Source organism: Podarcis vaucheri (genome assembly GCF_965113315.1).
Source record: "Podarcis vaucheri genome assembly, chromosome: 8".
NCBI classification, from domain to species: Eukaryota; Metazoa; Chordata; class Lepidosauria; order Squamata; family Lacertidae; genus Podarcis; species Podarcis vaucheri.
In genome coordinates this window covers 48,102,853-48,122,014 of record NC_138766.1, presented here as the reverse complement: position 1 = coordinate 48,122,014, position 19,162 = coordinate 48,102,853, and the positions used below count along the sequence as shown (strand labels likewise).

At 37.7% G+C, this 19,162-nt stretch overlaps 1 protein-coding gene across 2 annotated transcripts in view; it reads left to right on the top strand.

Annotated features, from left to right (window-relative positions):
• ROCK1 (Rho associated coiled-coil containing protein kinase 1) overlaps positions 1–19,162 on the top strand; it is a 56,525-nt gene that overhangs the window by 17,110 nt on the left and 20,253 nt on the right. For both annotated transcript variants that reach the window (XM_082236075.1, XM_082236074.1), the window contains exons 5-23: positions 438–613; positions 1,605–1,689; positions 2,100–2,244; positions 3,355–3,493; positions 4,326–4,417; positions 5,226–5,385; positions 7,060–7,126; positions 8,124–8,212; positions 9,341–9,389; positions 10,127–10,262; positions 10,527–10,618; positions 10,755–11,001; positions 11,755–11,861; positions 13,045–13,195; positions 14,742–14,902; positions 15,561–15,745; positions 16,410–16,479; positions 18,104–18,198; positions 18,906–19,071. In XM_082236075.1, the coding sequence (XP_082092201.1) occupies positions 438–613; positions 1,605–1,689; positions 2,100–2,244; positions 3,355–3,493; positions 4,326–4,417; positions 5,226–5,385; positions 7,060–7,126; positions 8,124–8,212; positions 9,341–9,389; positions 10,127–10,262; positions 10,527–10,618; positions 10,755–11,001; positions 11,755–11,861; positions 13,045–13,195; positions 14,742–14,902; positions 15,561–15,745; positions 16,410–16,479; positions 18,104–18,198; positions 18,906–19,071 (2,412 nt within the window). The remainder of the gene's footprint in view (positions 1–437; positions 614–1,604; positions 1,690–2,099; positions 2,245–3,354; positions 3,494–4,325; positions 4,418–5,225; positions 5,386–7,059; positions 7,127–8,123; positions 8,213–9,340; positions 9,390–10,126; positions 10,263–10,526; positions 10,619–10,754; positions 11,002–11,754; positions 11,862–13,044; positions 13,196–14,741; positions 14,903–15,560; positions 15,746–16,409; positions 16,480–18,103; positions 18,199–18,905; positions 19,072–19,162) is intronic.

Genomic DNA, 19,162 nt, shown 5'->3' with positions numbered 1-19,162 from the left:
GCTAATCATACCTTTATGTTTTGAATACTGTTACTAAAAATAACAACATCTGACTATGAATGGCCTGGTTCTGTAGACCATTGCTTGGCTTACTGAACCAAGAAATGTAGTTTGAAATCCAGTTTGAAAATGGATTAGTGTCCTGTCCTGTTTATTCTGAGGCTGGTAATCATCATTTCCTTGTCCAGATGAAACAAGGACACTATGGTTAAGTAAATCCTTCCTGGTTTAATTGCAGCTTGCTGCAAGTGTATTTTCTGATAAATAAGGCATTGTATTTAGATGGTAAACTGGTTCTTCCTTTTGGTTGATACACATAATGAACAGCAATGAATTGCTAATACTTTAAATGTTAACAAATAATTCTAATTGAGTGAGAGGAAGGCAATAATGATGAACTGAACGCACAGTAATCTTAGTTTTATTTCCTTTTATAGTTATTTTATGCATTCCAAGATGACCGCTACCTTTACATGGTGATGGAATACATGCCTGGTGGGGACCTAGTGAATTTAATGAGCAACTATGATGTTCCTGAGAAATGGGCAAGATTTTATACTGCAGAAGTTGTTCTTGCATTAGATGCGATTCACTCAATGGGCTTTATTCACAGGTGTATATGCTATTTTTCTTAATATCTCAATACCTCAGTATTCTATCTGGAGTGCATTACAGTATAATCAGTTGCATGTTTAAAATATTTTTTGAATATTTATTCTAAATAGCCAGAATTTGCCCACTTCCTTACATGTTTGGGCTGGTCAATCGCAGCCATTTTGGGCAGAAACCATGAAAGGAAAGAGTAACGGAGGCAGGGAGAGAAATTGAACAAATCAAGAAGCAGGGAAGATTGGACAGGCAGAAGCTTTTTCCTTTGTTTGTCTTTTGCTGGTTGGCTGCAGAAGTTTGTGGTGGAAACCAGGGAGGGAGAGATTTATGCCAGTATAGATTAGAAATTCCAAATTCTGCCAAATCCAAACTCTCCTCCCCCCCCCCCGCCAGTGGATCTTGGAATTGGATTATACAAGTAGGCTTCTGATTATGTTGTCACTACTGTAAATAAGGTAAGGTGAGGCTCTACCATATGCTGAGGGAGGGAGGGAGGGAGGGAGAGAGAGAGAGTGAGTGAGTGTAGTGGGGAAATTAAAATGTGTAGTTCTGCAATGTGCTTTGTGTTAAGAGATACAGAGGCAGCTTCATCACATTGAACGAAAGTCAAGTTTAAGAAATACCGTAGCCTCTTCCTAAAGAAAATTTCTGTCCTCTGTCTCATTTTTAATGGTGATATGCTAATGGTGAATTATGCTGCCAGTGGACTTTTAAAGGGGTCAGGCAGCTGGTGATTGGAAAGACCTCTGCCTGAGACCCAGGAGAGCCACTCCCAGTTGTGTAAAGCAGTTTCATTTGTTTGTGTGTTTCAATCACAGTTAGAGGAGGAATTTGCTCAAGGAAGAGGATAAACTATGACAACAGTAATGGCCAAAGGTTGGCTCTAAGTTTGTTAGGTGTTAGTTGTTAACCATCTTACGTGGCAAGACGGGTATGTAGGATAGCTGTTTTTTTAAAAAATAAATAAAACCTAGATTGATTTGCTTTCTTTTCAGAGATGTAAAGCCTGATAATATGCTGCTAGATAAATCTGGTCATTTAAAACTAGCAGATTTTGGTACCTGTATGAAGATGAATAAGGTTGGTATGCTTTTTTTAAAAAAATCTGAATTAACTTCCATGCTTTGAGAAGTAATATTTTTATGGAAGAATGTTACTTGAATATCAGTTTTGCCAAAATTTTAGATATTTGGAATACTGATGTGGTTTTTTTTTTGTTTTGTTTATTGCTCCGTTTAATTTTTTTGGCATGTTTTAAAGTGTTGCTTTAATTGTTTTTACCAGTAATTGTATTGATTTATTATTTTTGTAAACTAAATAAATTTTATGAAATAAATAAAATTCTTAAGATTTAAATGAAGTTTAGCTTACATATTTGACACATTTTCCCAAGGAAATCTAGGAAAATGTTTTGCTTCAAGATACTTTTCAGATCCTAGGTGAATTCTACAGAGTGCCTGTTTTAAATAGCCCCTCCCTTTTCTTTATAGGAAGGCATGGTACGATGTGATACAGCTGTTGGAACACCAGACTATATATCCCCAGAAGTGTTAAAATCTCAAGGTGGTGATGGTTACTATGGACGAGAATGTGACTGGTGGTCAGTTGGTGTCTTTTTGTATGAAATGCTTGTGGGTGAGCATCAAATAATCAGTGTTCTGCAAATGAAATTAACTGCATTTACTGTTGAATAAAAATGCCTTTTATTTTAACTGTTGCTTAAGGTTTACATGGAAGCAGGCCCCATGGAGTTCAATGGCTGCCTTTTACAAAGGTCATAAGATTGTAGTCTTCTATACTTCAATGCTACATCCTTCCAGATCTTATGCTGTTGCTAAACATCAAGTCAGGGAGCAGAAAGACTTCAGCTATGCAGGGTGTGATCTCAGATGAGCAGGCTGACCCTTGTGTTCAGCAGAGACCTAGCTAGATAATGGGAAGGCTTAATCTTATCCAACTATTACTGAGGGATTGCATGTTGCTTTTCAATGTAGAGTTTAGGATTTCAGCCTCCTTTATTTAAGGCTCCCACCTGGTGCTCTCTTTATTGTCTCTGGATGTCACTTTCTTTATTTTACGGACACTATTATAACATTAATTGTTACACCTGTCAAAACAGTTGCATATGTAAAAACTATCTTATCTATAAAAGAAAACGTTTTAAAACAACACATACATAAAAACTATTCAAATCCAAGACATATACCAATGGAAAGGATAGATGCTGCTACACTAAATGTCTGATTTTGATGATGTTGATGGTGATGATGATGATCATGATGATGATAATAATAATAGTAATAATAATTTATTTCTACCCCACCCATCTGCCATTCAGAACACTGCACAGTGATTGGTTTTGTATGTAGAACACATTGTAGAGGTTTTTGGCACATAGATGACAATGGTCAGGCTATCCGAATCCAAAAATGGCCATAGTTGTCTTACCAGCTAAAACTAGTACAAGGCACTCCTAGCCACTAAACTTAGAATCATGTGATGTGAAAATGCTTCTACCACATACTTGTAACATGAGCTTCTTGGATCTTCAGTACAACTGGAGTATTGCTTTCTAATTTGATTTTTATATTAAGTGATAAGGTGAATCCTGACTACTTAAAATCATGGCATGAGAAGTAGCAATCATTTGCTTTCTACATCTAGTATTTAGCCTAGTTCTGACACAATTTTATTGTCTTCAGCTATTGTGTGACATTTTTTAACTTTCGTTCTTTTTAATTTTAGGGGATACACCTTTTTACGCAGATTCTTTGGTTGGAACATACAGTAAAATTATGAACCATAAGAATTCTCTTAGCTTTCCTGATGATAATGATATTTCAAAAGATGCAAAAAATCTTATTTGTGGCTTCTTAACTGACAGGTAATATTTTACATCAAAATGAAAGTTTTTGGTTTAGAGGTTTTTCTGTAGTAAACTTCATCACCTGGTGATAAACCAGTGTTTATGAATTTTACATACGTTTTAATAAACTTTTTAATCCTATTAGGTCTTGTCCTGATAATAAAATATAGTGTTGCTACTGTAAAACCACTCTGTATACGAGAGCTTTTAAGTCAGTCTGACAATTCAAGAGCTTGAAATCAGTTTCCTAGTATTTTTATTTGTTGAATAATAATCTTATGTTAAATGTTTTGGGCTTGCATTGCAACAGGAACTTGCGTGTGAATGGGCATGAATGCGCCTGATCATTTTGTGTACTTTGACATGTCTAGATACATTGTTGTGTGAAAACTTTCTCTAGCACTTATACAGCAGCTTACAGAAACAGTGACAATTCAGTTCATAGTCTGTAGCAGTCCAGGAACATATATCAAAAAAGGGGGGGGGGGAAATGCTGCAGTGTGTTTTGTTGAGGAAAACCCCCACTTTGGGTGGGGGTAAAGTGGATGGGAGGAGTGGTTAATATTTTTTATACACATTATTTCAATCTACCCCATAGTTTCAAGACAATGTTATGAGGTAGCATGAGTTTGAACCACAGGAGGTGTGAAACTGCTCCCTCACCTCAGATTCGGAGTGGATAAGCAGTTGATGATTTTCTTCTGAGCTCTTCTCAGCTCCTAATCACCCCTTTCTAATTTTCCATTTAAAAAGTGACTTATTGGGCTACTGTTGCAGATGTTTGCATGCTTTATGTATTTTGATCTTCAGAGCTTGCATATTTACTTGTTTCAAAATATTCCTTCAACAGGGAAGTCAGATTAGGCCGAAATGGTGTGGAAGAAATCAAGCGACACCCTTTCTTCAAAAATGACCAGTGGTCTTGGGAAAACCTTAGAGACAGTAAGTATCTCTTTTTACCACGCATAAAGCTATCTGCATTGAGGCCCATATCACATCTTTTAAAAATCAGTAGTATAAATTGGTTTGGTGTCTGGACTTGTATATACCGTATTTTTGCTCTATAAGACTCCCTTTTTCCCTCCTAAAAAGTATGGGGAAATATGTGTGTTCATCTTATGGAGCAGGCTGCACAGCTATCCCAGAAGCCAGAACAGCAAGAGGGATTGCTGCTTTCACTGCGCAGCGATCCCTCTTGCTGTTCTGGTTTATGAGATTCAGAATTTTTTTTCTTGTTTTCCTCCTCCAAAAACTAGGTGCGTCTTGTGGTCTGGTGCGTCTTATAGAGCGAAAAATACTGTGCACAAAGTTGCGTATGTATATATAGATTGGGAGCCTACTCCAGGCATAGAATTCACCACTTAGGAAACTGCAGAAATTAAATAGCAATCAATTTTTAGTATTTGTGAAAATATATTGCTCAAGAGATCCCTATTTCATTGCTAATGTGAGGTCTCTTGAGTGACCAATGGGTATGAGGTTTTTAAATTGGCAGCTGTCTGGGGACCTCAGGAGCAATCTGTTCTGTTTAGTAATTACAACTATATTTAAGTTTTGAAGCTTTGATTTTTTAATAATAATATTTTTTTCTATTGCATGTGCTGCTCAATGTAGAATAAAGAGTTAAATCTTGCCATGTCTCCTTGTGATTCTTTCATGCCTCTTCTCCATTCCAATTGTAACATTTTTAATATATTAGTTTCAATAAAGATTTTAGTAATCCTTTTTGTTTGTTTGTTTATATTGATAGCTGTAGCACCTGTTGTGCCTGATTTAAGTAGTGATATTGATACTAGTAACTTTGACGATTTGGAGGAAGATAAAGGAGAAGAAGAAACATTTCCTATACCAAAAGCATTTGTTGGTAACCAGCTGCCTTTTGTAGGATTTACTTACTACAGTAACCATCAGTAAGTATACATGTGCTACTGAAAATGTGAGCTTAAGTTGTGAGAACAAATCCTATAAGATTTGAGAGCAGTGTCACAAAAGCAACTTAATTCTGTGTTTAAAAGACACTTTAAAAAATCTGTATTGCTATATCATCCTGAAATGTGCAACACTTACTATAGCAGTTTTGAACTTATGGTACGGGCAGCAATTTTGTACATCTATTTTTGGTTCCTCTTGATGTGACATCATACCATATCTCTGATTTTTGTGTTTTTCTCAAGCAATGTCAGAAGGCCAGGCTTTTAAGTAATTATTACTTCCAGTGCATGCTTACCTGGGATAAAGTCTCATTGAACTCAGTGCGATTTATTTCTGAGTAGACATTCATAGAATTCCACTGTTAATGGTCAAATTATTCTATGTAGTCTATCATTAATGTGCCTTTGAATTTGTTTGCTTACTAGCTATGGAGAATAGCAACAATGTCTAGTGAGCAAACAAGGAGACATCATGCAAGAGGTTGATCCACTTAATTATTTGCTAATATAATTTGCAAAGAGTTCATGGATTCTTACTGGGATTGTGAAAAACATCAGATTTCATCTAGAGAAATTTTAACTCTTCAAGACCATTCATAATATGATAGTAATACATCCAACAGGTTAGAAATACATAGTCAGATACGTATTTCACAGTTACACAACTAATTTCATGATTTTTGAGGAACTGTCCAGCGTTTGGAGTAGTAAAGCTTTTTACTACCACAGACAGAGGTTGTCCAATCTTCCTTATAAGTTAAGATTTTTCATCAGCTGCAAAACTCTGCAAAAGAAAAATGTTGTAAAGCAAAACAGTATGTGATATTTGAAGGAAAGATGTCTAAATAGGGTGTTCATGTTGTGTCTTTTCAGAAGTTGTGTACTCTCATGTTCAAATTTTAGTTACCGTATTTTTCGCCCTATAGGACGCACCGTCCCATAAGGTGCACCTAGTTTTTTGTGGGGGGAAATAAAGGGGAAAAAATTATTTCTCCCACAGGCGCGGGGCTGGGGCGGGGGAGGCCCGAGCTTCCCCCGACTTCAGCCCCCAAACAGGCAGCTCTCTGCAAGCCGTGGGAGCCCAGCGCTGGCTCCCTCTGCTTGCGGAGAGGTCCACGAAGCCTGGATGCGCTGATCTCAGCGTGCGCAGGCTTCGGCATGCAGGCAACTCTCCGCAAGCAGCGGGAGCGCTCCCGCTGCTTGCGGAGAGGTCCGCGGAACCTGGAGAACGAGAGGGGTCGGTGCACATAGACCCCTCTCGCTCTCCAGGCTTCAGCGAAAGCCTGCATTCGCCCCACAGGATGCACACACATTCCCCCTTCATTTTTGGAGGGGAAAAAGTGCGTCCTATAGGGCGAAAAATACGGTAACGGCAGAGACTCAAAAATGTCAAAATACACCTTTAAAATTGCATACACCCAGCCTACTACATAATGTGGGCATTTAAGTTTCAGGTATATGGGTTGCAGAAATGTGCAAGCAAAGTGATCAGGGGGCTGGAGTACGAAAAGCTAAAATATTGGGAGGTGGGGTGAGTTTTAAAAAGAGTAACTAAGGATAGAAATAAGAGAATTTCTAGTATGTAGAAAGTGGGGAGAAAAAAAGTTGTTCTCCTCTCCTCATATTACTATAACTTTTATTGTGTGCTTACAGGTATTTATCTAGCTGTACAGCAAACTCTAATGACAACAGAGCAAGCACCAACGTAGATAAAAGTTTGGTATGTCTTTTTTTCTTCTTTTTTTAACCCCCCCCCCGTTAAGACCTAAAATAAGTGCTATTAGCTAATTAAATACTTTGTTGATTAATCCTTTGTATTGATAACTTGATTTGATTAAATGTAAATTACCAAGACATCCATAGATACACAGTTCCCTCTTTCTGAACACAGTATATTCTCAGGAAATTGTTTGTTAGGAAAACATTTGCATAAAGAGCTGATGATTTCTATTATTCCCTATGGGAACATTTTTCTGGCTCTCTTTCCATGCTTTCTGCCTGAATCTGATGCAACCAATCAATAAAAGCCAGACAAAGGAAAAGCTGATTTGTCCAATCTCCTTTCTTCCTTCCCTCCCTCCCTTCCTCCCTCCCACCCTCCTTCCATGCTTTCTGCCCAAAGTGGCAACGCCAACCAGCAAAGCACAAGTAGGGAAGTGGGTGAGCTCCAGCTGTTCCGATATGTGAATCAGACCTTTGTGTAGTGAGGGTTGGGTATAATTCTTTGTATTTGGATAACTGAGATTTCATATAGTGAGCATTCCGATAGTGGGACCGATTGGAAGATTTGTTTTCAAGATATTGAAGGAAGAGTAATGTAAAGATTAGTAACCAATATTTGCACTCATGTAAGAATGAAAATGAGTCTTCAGTTCTTTTTCTTTCTCATTATTGCAGCACAGCAGAGCTAAAATGTCACCAAATCGATTTTTAATTTACAATGTTTATATACTACTTGATTATAATAAGACCTCAAAGTGGTTTACAAATGTGTCTTAATTTCTGGTCCCATTTATAAGAATGTGTCCATGTTTATTAATCTGTTAAAGCAGTAATCTCCTAGCTGAAACTTGCTGTTCCAATTTTTAAAAATAATATACTGAGAACCATTCAAAGCAATTTTAGATAGCTGTTGTAAAATTCATTATAATTTAGATAGTCCCATAAGATCCTGTCAAGTATGACTTTTATTTTCATTCTGTATTTTATATTTAAAGCTGGAATCTCTGCAGAAAACTATCTATCAACTTGAAGAACAGCTACATAATGAAATGGAACTGAAAGATGAAATGGAACAAAAATTCAGGTGACTCATTTCATTCTTTGTTATCAGAACTTCAGAGATATTGGGGAATTATGATGGTATTAACATTTTATATGTGTAGACCAAGAGATTTGTAGCCCACCTCCAAAACTGAGTATCAGGGTCTTAGGAGCCAATTAATGGCACCAATTCTGAAAGTGATATTTTTAAGAGTTGCTGGTAGCAACAAGGATGCTTTTGCTTGCTGGCATTACTAAGAGCAAGACTAAGCACTCTTGGGTGAATGTGCATCAGTTACCTTGGGAGTGAAGAATTTGAAAGGTAGGGATATAGTCACTTTGAATCTCCCATTTACCAGCTTTTTGGTTTAGTTTCCTTCCCTCTTAGAGCTCACCCTGGTTCTTCTCAGATTATGTTCTGGCTGCTATAAAATATTTCATATTCCTTAGTGGCAGCTTCAGATATTTGGAGCTAGTTTAAGATCTAAGGTGCTAGTTCTACACAGAAATAGTTAAGTAAAATTCTTAGGTTACTAGGATATCAGTCAAAATAAAAAAATTCCTTCCAGTAGCACCTTAAAGACCAACTAAGTTAGTTCTTGGTATGAGCTTTCGTGTGCATGCACACTTCTTCAGATACACAGAAGAAGTGTGCATGCACACGAAAGCTCATACCAAGAACTAACTTAGTTGGTCTTTAAGGTGCTACTGGAAGGATTTTTTTTTATTTTGACTATGGCAGACCAACACGGCTACGTATCTGTAACTAGGATATCAGTGTTAGACATAATGCGTATTCAACATAGCACTAATTTGCGGGTTTCGTCAGCACAGGCATTTTCCCTTATGGATTGTTTCCCCCTCTGGAGCAGATTGGAGATGGCATGGAGCACTCACAGTGAAGGAGAGGGACAAAAGTCCTGTTTTCCTAGTGCTCTTTAGTTGAATACTTCCCACTCTGTATGACATTGGGCTATACCCATTAACAGGTTGGTGGTAGCCTATTCTGTACACCACTGTCAGCCTTTTGGTCACTTGGATGTAGATTACACAGCCATGATGATGTGAGTTATTACAGTGTAATTGAGTTAAATTGGGTTGTTTGCAGAGCAGTTGTAGAGCAGTGTCCAAAAACAAAAAAGTGTCACTAACGTAATTTTATTTTTTCTAGAACGTCAAACATTAAATTAGACAAGATAATGAAGGAATTAGATGAAGAGGTAAGTGATTTTGTGTGTGCGGTTAGAATTAGTTTCCCCCCATTTTTTAAAATAATGGTGTTAGAATTTTACTTGCATACATGTGATTTCTTTCGTCAATCATTTATTATTGCAAATAAAACAAATCTCTCTCTGAAGGATTTCTTTCCTTTTGGGAGAATGAGGAAAGTAAAGACTTGCACCATGGATTGCTTGTAGAGAGAGACTTTTGCCAAGGTCTTGATTCATTTATTTTAATCTCTACTCTTGGAACGCCGTCTCTCTAGCCCAGGCATGGCCAAACTTGGCCCTCCAGATATTTGGGACTACAACTCTCATCATCTCTAGCTAACAGGACCAGTGGTCAGGGATGATGGGAATCTAACACAATTATTATATTTATTGCTCTATTTTACTCTAAAACATGAGAATATTTTCTTTCAAAGATGGATTATGAATTTCTGAAATAAAATAATTTGGACCAGTTTCAACTAAATAGTTGTCTGAGTGGGAGCCAGTGCAGTGAGTCCTCCTAGTGCAACAGGGTTTCCCCTCCTCTCCCTATGCACCCACTTAGATCGGCTCCCAGAACCGTGGGCAGGGAGAGAGATATTGTTCTGTCTGGCAAGCAGAAATGCTTATGCTGATCATATTAGCACAACGTTGAATTCCGCTGACAGCTTCATTGGGATGGTTAGAATTTAATTTTCGACTAAATTTAAATGGTTAAAAATTAAATGGCAGTATATATCTTGCAGGGCAGTCAGAGAAAAAATTTGGAATCAACAGTTACTCAGGTTGAAAAGGAAAATATGCTTCTGCAACATAGAATAAATGAATATCAAAGAAAAATTGAGCAGGAGAATGAGAAACGTCGAAATGTGGAAAATGAAGGTAAGCTATATTTCCTTTCAGGTAGCATCTTTCAGGTAAGACTGACGGTCTCTTTTGTAGGATATTTTTTGAACAGCATAAATATCTTCGTATTCTTTTCAGTATTATAACTGGGGCATATTTGTGTTTGAATATGCCTCAGAGCACTGGTGGCTTGTTTTTTTTTCTTTTTCTTCCCTGTTTGGAAATATTAGACAAAACACCTCCAAGAGACATGCATGTTTATTTGTTTATTTACATTTAACATTTCCCCTTTGCATCTAGTGTCAACGCTAAAAGATCAGCTGGAAGACTTAAAAAAAATCAGTCAGCATTCACATATTACAAATGAAAAAATAACGCAGTTGCAAAAGCAAGTAAGCAATTTTCTATGCCTATATCTGCTTTCCCTCCATAATGTATCAATTTAGGGTAAATGCAACAGAGCTGGATGCATTTGTTGTATGATACCCACTGCTACCTTTTCTTAACTCCCCCTTCCCCTCCCAACAGCTTGAAGAGGCCAATGATTTACTGAGGACAGAGTCAGATACCGCAGCAAGGTTGAGAAAGAGTCACACAGAAATGAGCAAGTCAGTAAGTCAGTTTGAAGCCCTAAACAGAGAACTGCAAGAAAGATGCAGAATCCTGGAAAGCACAAAATTACAAGTGGAAAAAGACTATTACCAACTTCAAGCTGCATTGGAAGTGGAAAGAAGGGATAGGAGTCATGGATCAGAAATTATTGGAGAGCTACAAGGTAATAATTTAAGCCAAAGTAAATCTAATACAGTGGTAGCTTGGTTTAAGAACTTAATCTGTTCCGGAAGTCCATTCTTAAACCAAAGCATTCTTAAACCAAAGCGTGCTTTCCCATAGCAGCAGGGGACTCAATTTACAAATGGAAGACACTCAACAGGAAGCGAAACATGTTCTTATTCCAAGGCAAAGTTCACAAACCCAAACACCTACTTCCAGGTTTGCAGCGTTCTTAATCCAAGTTGTTCATAAACTAAGCTGTTCTTAAACCAAGGCACCACTGTAGTGCCTTCATTTTTGTTTTGATCAAATATATGTATGAATTTAGTGTGCTTTCAATACAGTGGTACCTCGGTTTACAAACTTAATCCGTTCTGGAAGTCTGTTCTTTAACCAAAGCCATTCTTAAACCGAGGTGCGCTTTCTCTAATGAGGCCTCCCACCGCCAGTGCCCTTCCACTGTTCGGCTTCTGTTCATAGACCGAGGTAAAGTTCCCTAACCGGAACACTACTCCTGGTTTTGCGGAGTTCGTATACCGAATAGTTCGTAAACAGGACTGTTCTTAAACTGAGATACCACTGTACTGAATTTTAATCCAAGTTGAGAGCGTAACACTAACATTAGAAACACTGTCTCTTTTTTTAATTAACCAACAACCTCTGATGTATGTTAGGAGCTTTATGTGGGTAAATCATAGTTTCGGTTTTGTGTGCAAGTACTGTGGCAGATTATACTATTTAATTGTTTATGTAGCTCGGGTTACATCTTTACAAGAAGAAATCAAAGGTTTAAAGAACAATCTTGAAAGAGTGGAAGAAGAAAGAAAGCAGGCCCAGGACATGCTTAATCATTCTGAAAAGGTAAGATCATTAAAACAATGAGGCATAAATTTCTTGTTTCTTGGAATACAGATGCATATTTCTAAAAATCTATAAAAAGCAGCATGCGAATGTGATTGATAGGATGATTTTATAAAATCTAAATTAAGCTGCTGTGTTTGAATTTAAGTTTGTTTAATTCAATTGATGTGAGTGGGAATACGTTGGCTCATGTAATATTTTTTATATAGTTGTGGATCAAGATTTTAAGGGTGATAGAAATGTGGCATTAATACCAATGCATCTATTGTTGTTTTTATTGCTATGATACCATCAATGTATATATATTTTCACCAAGTATTATAGGGGAAAAGGACAGACTGTTGCCCTAAAGGACTTTAAGTCTGTATCTTGATAGTTAGAGGTAGGGAAAAGCGAATGTTTGATTCATTTATGGGTGAGGATTAAAGGATTAAACCAAAAGCTTTATGCAAAAAGTGGAGTTAGATGAGAGGCGTTAGAGCAAGAGTTTTTGGGTCTCCAAGCATAGCAGAATTGAAGAGGCAAAGTCCTAGCAGTAAAATTACTTGGGATGCATCTTGAATCAGTGCTTGTGGTTGTCAATATATATATTTTAACCAAATGCAGATGCAGTGATCCCAGTTCCTATCAGAACTTGTAATATAGGTGGTTTAACCCTTGCTCCATTGCCATCATTGCCCTGAAAAATCACCCCACCAAAGCTTCTAGGGACAAAGGAGGTTTAGTGGGGAAACGGTGCATGGGGAAAGGGTAATACATCCTTTCATGAGCTGTGGTCCCCAGATGGATTGTGGGAAGCCCATGGCTACATTGTGGGGGAGGATAATACAGAGAAACTCAAGCATGGCATTCAAAAATACATTTACAAATAACTTGTGACTTAACCGCAGGTAAAGAGACACCAGCGCAGGGCAGAGCTGTTAATCATTTGTGAAATTCTAAGCGTCCTCAATCATAAATATTTGTGGATTGTATGTGCTAAAAGAAGTATGTGTGTGCATCACTTTGTCGCTCGCTTGCAATGTAGCAGTTCATTGTCATATTTTCAGTTTAAAAAAGAAAGAAAGCTGAGGCAGATGGGATTACAAAAAGCTATTGAGTGTTATGAAATCTGAATGTTTTTTTAGATTAAGGATGGTATGGTGTTCTTAACCTAACTTCAGCTTATAAAAATATCTTACAGGAAAAGAATAATTTAGAAATTGATCTAAACTACAAACTCAAAATATTACAGCAGCGTTTAGAGCAAGAAGTAAATGAGCATAATATAAATAAAGCTCGTTTAACTGACAAGCACCAGTCAATAGAAGAGGCCAAGTCAGTTGCAATGTGCGGTAAGTTTTTATAGCGTTTGTTTGTTCATATAGCATTTATATACTGTCTTCCAAGGCATGTTTACAGTTTTAAAATACTAAAACAAATAAGTAACTAGAGTCCAACTGGAGCAAATCATGATGTTGACTTTACCTGCCTCCTTCACTCTTTTCTTCCTTCTCACAGGGAAGATCATGTCCAAGGTTAAAGTACTGTTAATTGCTTGTATATTTTTCCTTTGGATAATTACAGGATAAACATGCCAGTTACATATATAATAAAGAAATGACAGCTGCAATGTTACTTGTAAGTCAGTAGGAGAAAGGCACAAATTGGACATGTGTGCCTTCAAATGTCTCTTTCCTATCCAGTCATTAAACAAAATGCTGCCTGTAGAAGCAGTCCTAGTGAAATGCTCAATAAAACAGTGCTGAAATGGAAAGTGTGTTTCTAACAGTATTAGCACACAAGTATTACTTGTTTTTTCCTCACAGTCATCACTAGTTTTATCATTATACAAATTATACACACACACACACACACGTGTATATATATAGAGAGAGAGACAAACAAATTTTATTACACAAACATAATAAATTAATAAAATAATAAAAATAAAATATCTACTTAAGGCCCCTTTGAGTAGATAAAGAACACTATGAATGAGACATACAATGATTCTCCATAAACTGTCTACGTTAAATTACATAATTCACAATTACAATATGTGGTACAGCCAACAATGCAGCTGGATCATAAGGGACTCACAAATGGGGATAGTGCTGTTGCACTCAGATCCTATGGAGTGCACTATGGAGTTCCCATAGATATTTGGTTGGCCATTGTAAGAACAGGATGCTAGAGTGGATGAACCTCTCCTGGTGGCGATTCTTATGTTATTAAGGGGAATAGACAAATTCGTGGAAGATAAATCTATCAGTGGCTACTAGTCATTTAGTCATTGCATGCTAAGTCCAGGATTGGAGGCAGCATGCCTTTAAATACCAGTTGCCAGGGAACAACACGGGGAGAGGGCTCTTGCTCTCATGGTGCTTCTGATTGGCTAGTGTGGGAAACAGGATGCTAGGCTAGATGAACTTCCGATCTAATTCAGCACACCTCCACTCACATTCAAACATTTGGCAATTTTTTGTAGATTACTAAGATGTCTTGTCAGTCAGGTATCTTCACTGTCCTCGTGAGTGTTGAAATAATTTATTTTTCCTCACTACTTGCAGATAGTTTTGAGTGCTAAGTCTTACTGCCCATGGTAGTAAAGAAGTGGTGATGGGGCTAATAGTCAAGTAAGAAACTGCCAGTACATACAATAATTCTGGACAGTTTTAGTTTCTGCTATGGCTGCTTATACTACCTAAGTCTCGCCTCCCCACCACCGCCCACATCAGATTATTGTAACTGATTGGCCAATGTCAGTAGACAGTGTTAGGGTGTCTGGTCAGGTACCACTGCAAATGTGGAAGCTCTGCCCATTTAGTATGCAGAACAGCCTGCATAAAATTCTTTTATTGGAATTTTTTAAAAGATGTACTATCTTTGGTCCTTTAGAAATTGAAAAAAAGGTGAAAGAAGAGCGATCAGCAAGAGAGAAGGCAGAAAATCGAATAGTCCAGATTGAAAAGCAATGTTCCATGCTAGACTTTGACTTGAAGCAATCTCAACAGAAGCTGGAGCACCTTAGTGAACAGAAAGAGAGACTAGAAGATGAGGTAATAAAAAGTGCCTAAGTTAGTTGCTATAAGTTTGAGGTACTTAAGAAAACTTAACTTTCTTCATATCCCTTTAAGCAGAAAACTCCTCAAACCTCCGCTTTTGCATGTGGATGCGAATCCAGTTTCTGAATTCATTTCCCCCCAATTTAGTGTTGTAATTGGAAATGTTTTCTCAATTCATACAATTTGGATTCTACGTGCCATGTATTTTGCACTACAAAGCTTTGCTACAAAATATGCTAATGAAATTGGAAATACATAGAGAAATGATTATTATAAAATTAGTAGGACCTTGCTGTATTGTGGGGGAAATCATGGGTTGTTTTTTTTTCAAAATTTAGAATTGAGGAAGATGGGCTGCTTTGTAAAGAAATTCTGTATGTTGCCATGTACATTCTGTTGTACATGGACATAAAGGCAGCTTAGGCAACCACACAACTTGTTTTGCATGCTCAAGGCAGTTTGTGTGTGTGTGCAGAGGCTTGTGTAGTGTTCAAGTCTTGTGTGTGTGATGGCAAACTGCTTTCAAACCTGAACTCACTTTCAAAAGCAGCTTTTGATACTGCATTGAATGTTGCTGTATAAAGAAAAAAATGTTTAAATTCTGGCATTAACTTATTTATGAAATATTACTAATATTTTATTGTGTGGTTAGGTTAAGAATATCACACTTCAGCTGGAGCATGAGATTAATAAGAGAGTGATGACACAGAATGACCTGAAGATTCATGCTATAGAGGCAGATAACTTAAAAAGTTCTGAGAAGCAGCTAAAACAGGAGATCAACACGTTGTTGGAAGCGAAGAGATTAGCAGAATTTGAGTTGGCTCAACTGGCAAAGTAAGTAAACTCAATTTAGAATCAGCTGCTTCACCCCATAATGTTACAAATGTTACTGAGTGCTTTTCTGTATTCAAATATGCATACATTTCAGTACATGAATATCTTTGTTTAGTAAGATCTGTTTATATGATCACATTTCAGGTTAATGCTATAAAAGTAGATGCCACAGGGTTTGTTTCTTGTCTTTTAAGCAGAAGTGCACTGCTTATTTTCTAGTTTTCTTACGAATGAACTAATCAAAACGAAGCACTTGTTCCAGTTTGAAGTTTCAGCTGAAAATCATTTGAGGGAACGTATAACCTTAAATTAAAACCTTGGAGTAAGACGAACCCCTTCAGAAGTTTAAGCTGTCTAAAGGCTTATTTCATACTTCATGCACAACTTGGATGTTTAGCCAGCACTTGATGACTGATAGTTTATTGTATAAACTCCTTCAGTTGAGAAGTATTTTATTTGAATGTGTATTAGGGATTTGAATGCTATGTCAAAAATGAGAGATTTTTTGAATTTGGTGGTGGGGAGCAGAAGTCTGCTGATTTACTATGTAATGTGGGGATGGGATAGAGAGGGTTGTGTGGGTTAAAAATTACCAGATAATATGTTGCCAGCAGGTCTTTGGTTAATATGTAGAAAGCTCTTTATTATTTTTCTCCTCTCAAAGGCAGTACAGAGGGAATGAAGGCCAGATGCGTGAACTGCAAGATCAACTAGAAGCTGAACAGTACTTTTCTGTAAGCTGTCCACTTGTACATTACACAAGCAATTTTTCTGAGTGATGATATGGTAACATTGTATAATCCCAATAGTAGTGACTTTCTTTATTAGCTTCATATAATGTTTGTGCCTGGGGAGGGAAAATGGGTAAAGAGGTAATGATAAGGACAGGAAAAACAGACAGAAGTGGAAGACAATGTGCAGATAGTGCTAGCAACCCTCAAGGGCCATGGTTTCGTAGTCAATGCAACAAAAAGCAACTACATCCCTTGGGATGTAGCACTTGGGAGCCATCAAAATCAGGGTGGTCATTTGCTGACTTCTGCTAGGGATATCAAATGTAATGATGTTAGCTCAGCTGTTGAATTTGATGGCATTAGTTATAGGGATCACACCATGGGCCACACACCACTCCTGACCCTCCCACTATACATCATAGCCAATTGTAGACATTGTCAGATCCTCCTGGTGGCCTATATCAAATGGCCCTTTTGGTGGTGGGGCAACTCCAGTGCACCTGATAGCAGGGGTTCCCCTAAAGAACCTACCACCCCTAACTATCACAATGGATGCTAGCCTCAGGAACTGGAAAACCCACTAGTGGGCCAGCATGTCCCGAGCAGCAGGACCAGGCCAGAAGCCCAGCATTCTTGTCAAGTGACTGGAGCTGTGAGTTGCCCACCTGATGCTGAAACACCTCACCCACACATTGCTCATCTCTGATGTTCAAATATGGATGGACAACACAACTAGGAAAGTCCACGTTACAGGTAGGAAGGAACCAGATTGTTGCCCCTTCACCTGGAAGCCTTCCATGCACTAGACTGGGCAGTGATGCATCTGACTTAGCTCACATTGGAGCATATCATTGTAGTTTCTTGTGAAGGTTATGATTTTATAGGAATTTATAGACTTGTTCTGTGTTGCTTGCTTTATTGCTTTGCTTAATCATATTTTAAACCTCTCTGAGATATTGCCTATACCTGTCAGGGTGCTGTCAGCAACTCCCAGCTGATTGCTTAGGGAAGTATGAAGACAAGGAAAAGTTTTTTACAGTCCTTTTTTATTTCAAACTTTACAGAGAGAGGCTATAGAACCCAGCCTCTTGGATAATGGCGTTGTTCCGAGTGAATCTCCACCCCCACCTTCTCTCCCACTTCCTCATTTTTCTTCTTCATCATCTCCTCTATGGGTGCCACTATGTGCCCTCTGTCTTCAAGCTCTTTGCTCTCTTACTTTTAAGGCTTGGTGGGTTCTGTGAGATGGTGGGTCTGGAATGCTTTCTAGTGATGTGTCAGCCAGCTGCTCCTCCTCTCCCATTATTTCCCAACTTTCCCCCTAATTTGTCCCTGAGCTGTGACCTTCTGCAAACCACAGTTGTAAATCTACAGTGTCTTCCTCTTCTTCCTCCCTGGAAGGGACAGGATGGGGAGGCGGTTTCCACCACTCCTCCTTTGCCCAAATCCCTGACAATACCTGAAAAGTGTTTAATAAATGTTCAGAATGATAGAAGAATATACAGTAAGTAGAAAATAATGTGCCAGTATTTTTTTATGTGTCCTGTAATAAAGAATGTTTGAATGGTTAGACGTATTATTGAGCACAATATGATAGATTTGTATTTGATTTTTTAATTTGCAGACTCTATACAAAACTCAGGTTAAAGAACTTAAAGAAGAAATTGAGGAGAAGAATAAAGAAACTCAGAAAAAAATACAGGAATTACAAAATGAGAAGTAAGTAAATGTTAGAAGCACAATCTCCATTACTAAGCACCTGTTTATTTTAATTAGAAAGTGAAGCATGTACTCAGCCCCTCTAATTGTGGAGACATTCCTGCTTCAAGTTTCTCACGAGAATGCATACTGTGTGTTTTTAATTTTGCCTAGAAATAAAATGTTATCTTCATAAAATAGTAGGAAATTACATATGCTGGAAGTGTAGGTATACAAAGTTGTACTTGAGTAAAAACTGTACATTTTTATTTGTTTTTGCTCCCAAGTTAAGAGCAGAACAGCATATTCTAGAATACTGTGTACACAGTATATGTTGACACAAATTTTAGTTCTGCAAGCAAATAAAAAAATACAAGTATTAAACGATTGTAACATACAGAGGGACATTGAGAAGAAGACCTTGCTCTTTCCCCCTGCAATAGCGCCTGTGTTCTCTGGAACAGACTTTTTGTTTTATTGTGTTTTATTAGAAAGACAACATGGCTCATATTTTGTTTGGAAAAAGTATGTATAAATTATATGCTACATTTATTTCATAGCTTTCCATCAAGGAGCTCAAGGTAGCAAATATAATTCCACCCCATTTTGTTTTCACAACAACTCTATGAGATAGGTTAGCCTGGGAGATAGTGACTGGTTCTCTGCAGTCTTGGTCTTTAAACACTACACATTACTACTTTGGAAAAAATATTAACTTTTTGTTGTAGAGAAACTCTTGCTGCGCAGCTAGATCTGGCTGAAACAAAAGCTGAATCTGAGCAGTTGGCCCGAGCTCTCCTTGAGGAGCAGTATTTTGAATTGACTCAGGAGAGCAAGAAAGCCGCATCACGAAACAGACAAGAAATTGCCGACAAGGATAATATTGTAAGCCGGGTAAGTTGCTGTGCAATAAACACATTACAACACAACTTGCTATTTTGTATCAAAAACATCTTTGAATCCTCTATTTTATACTGCTTTAAAA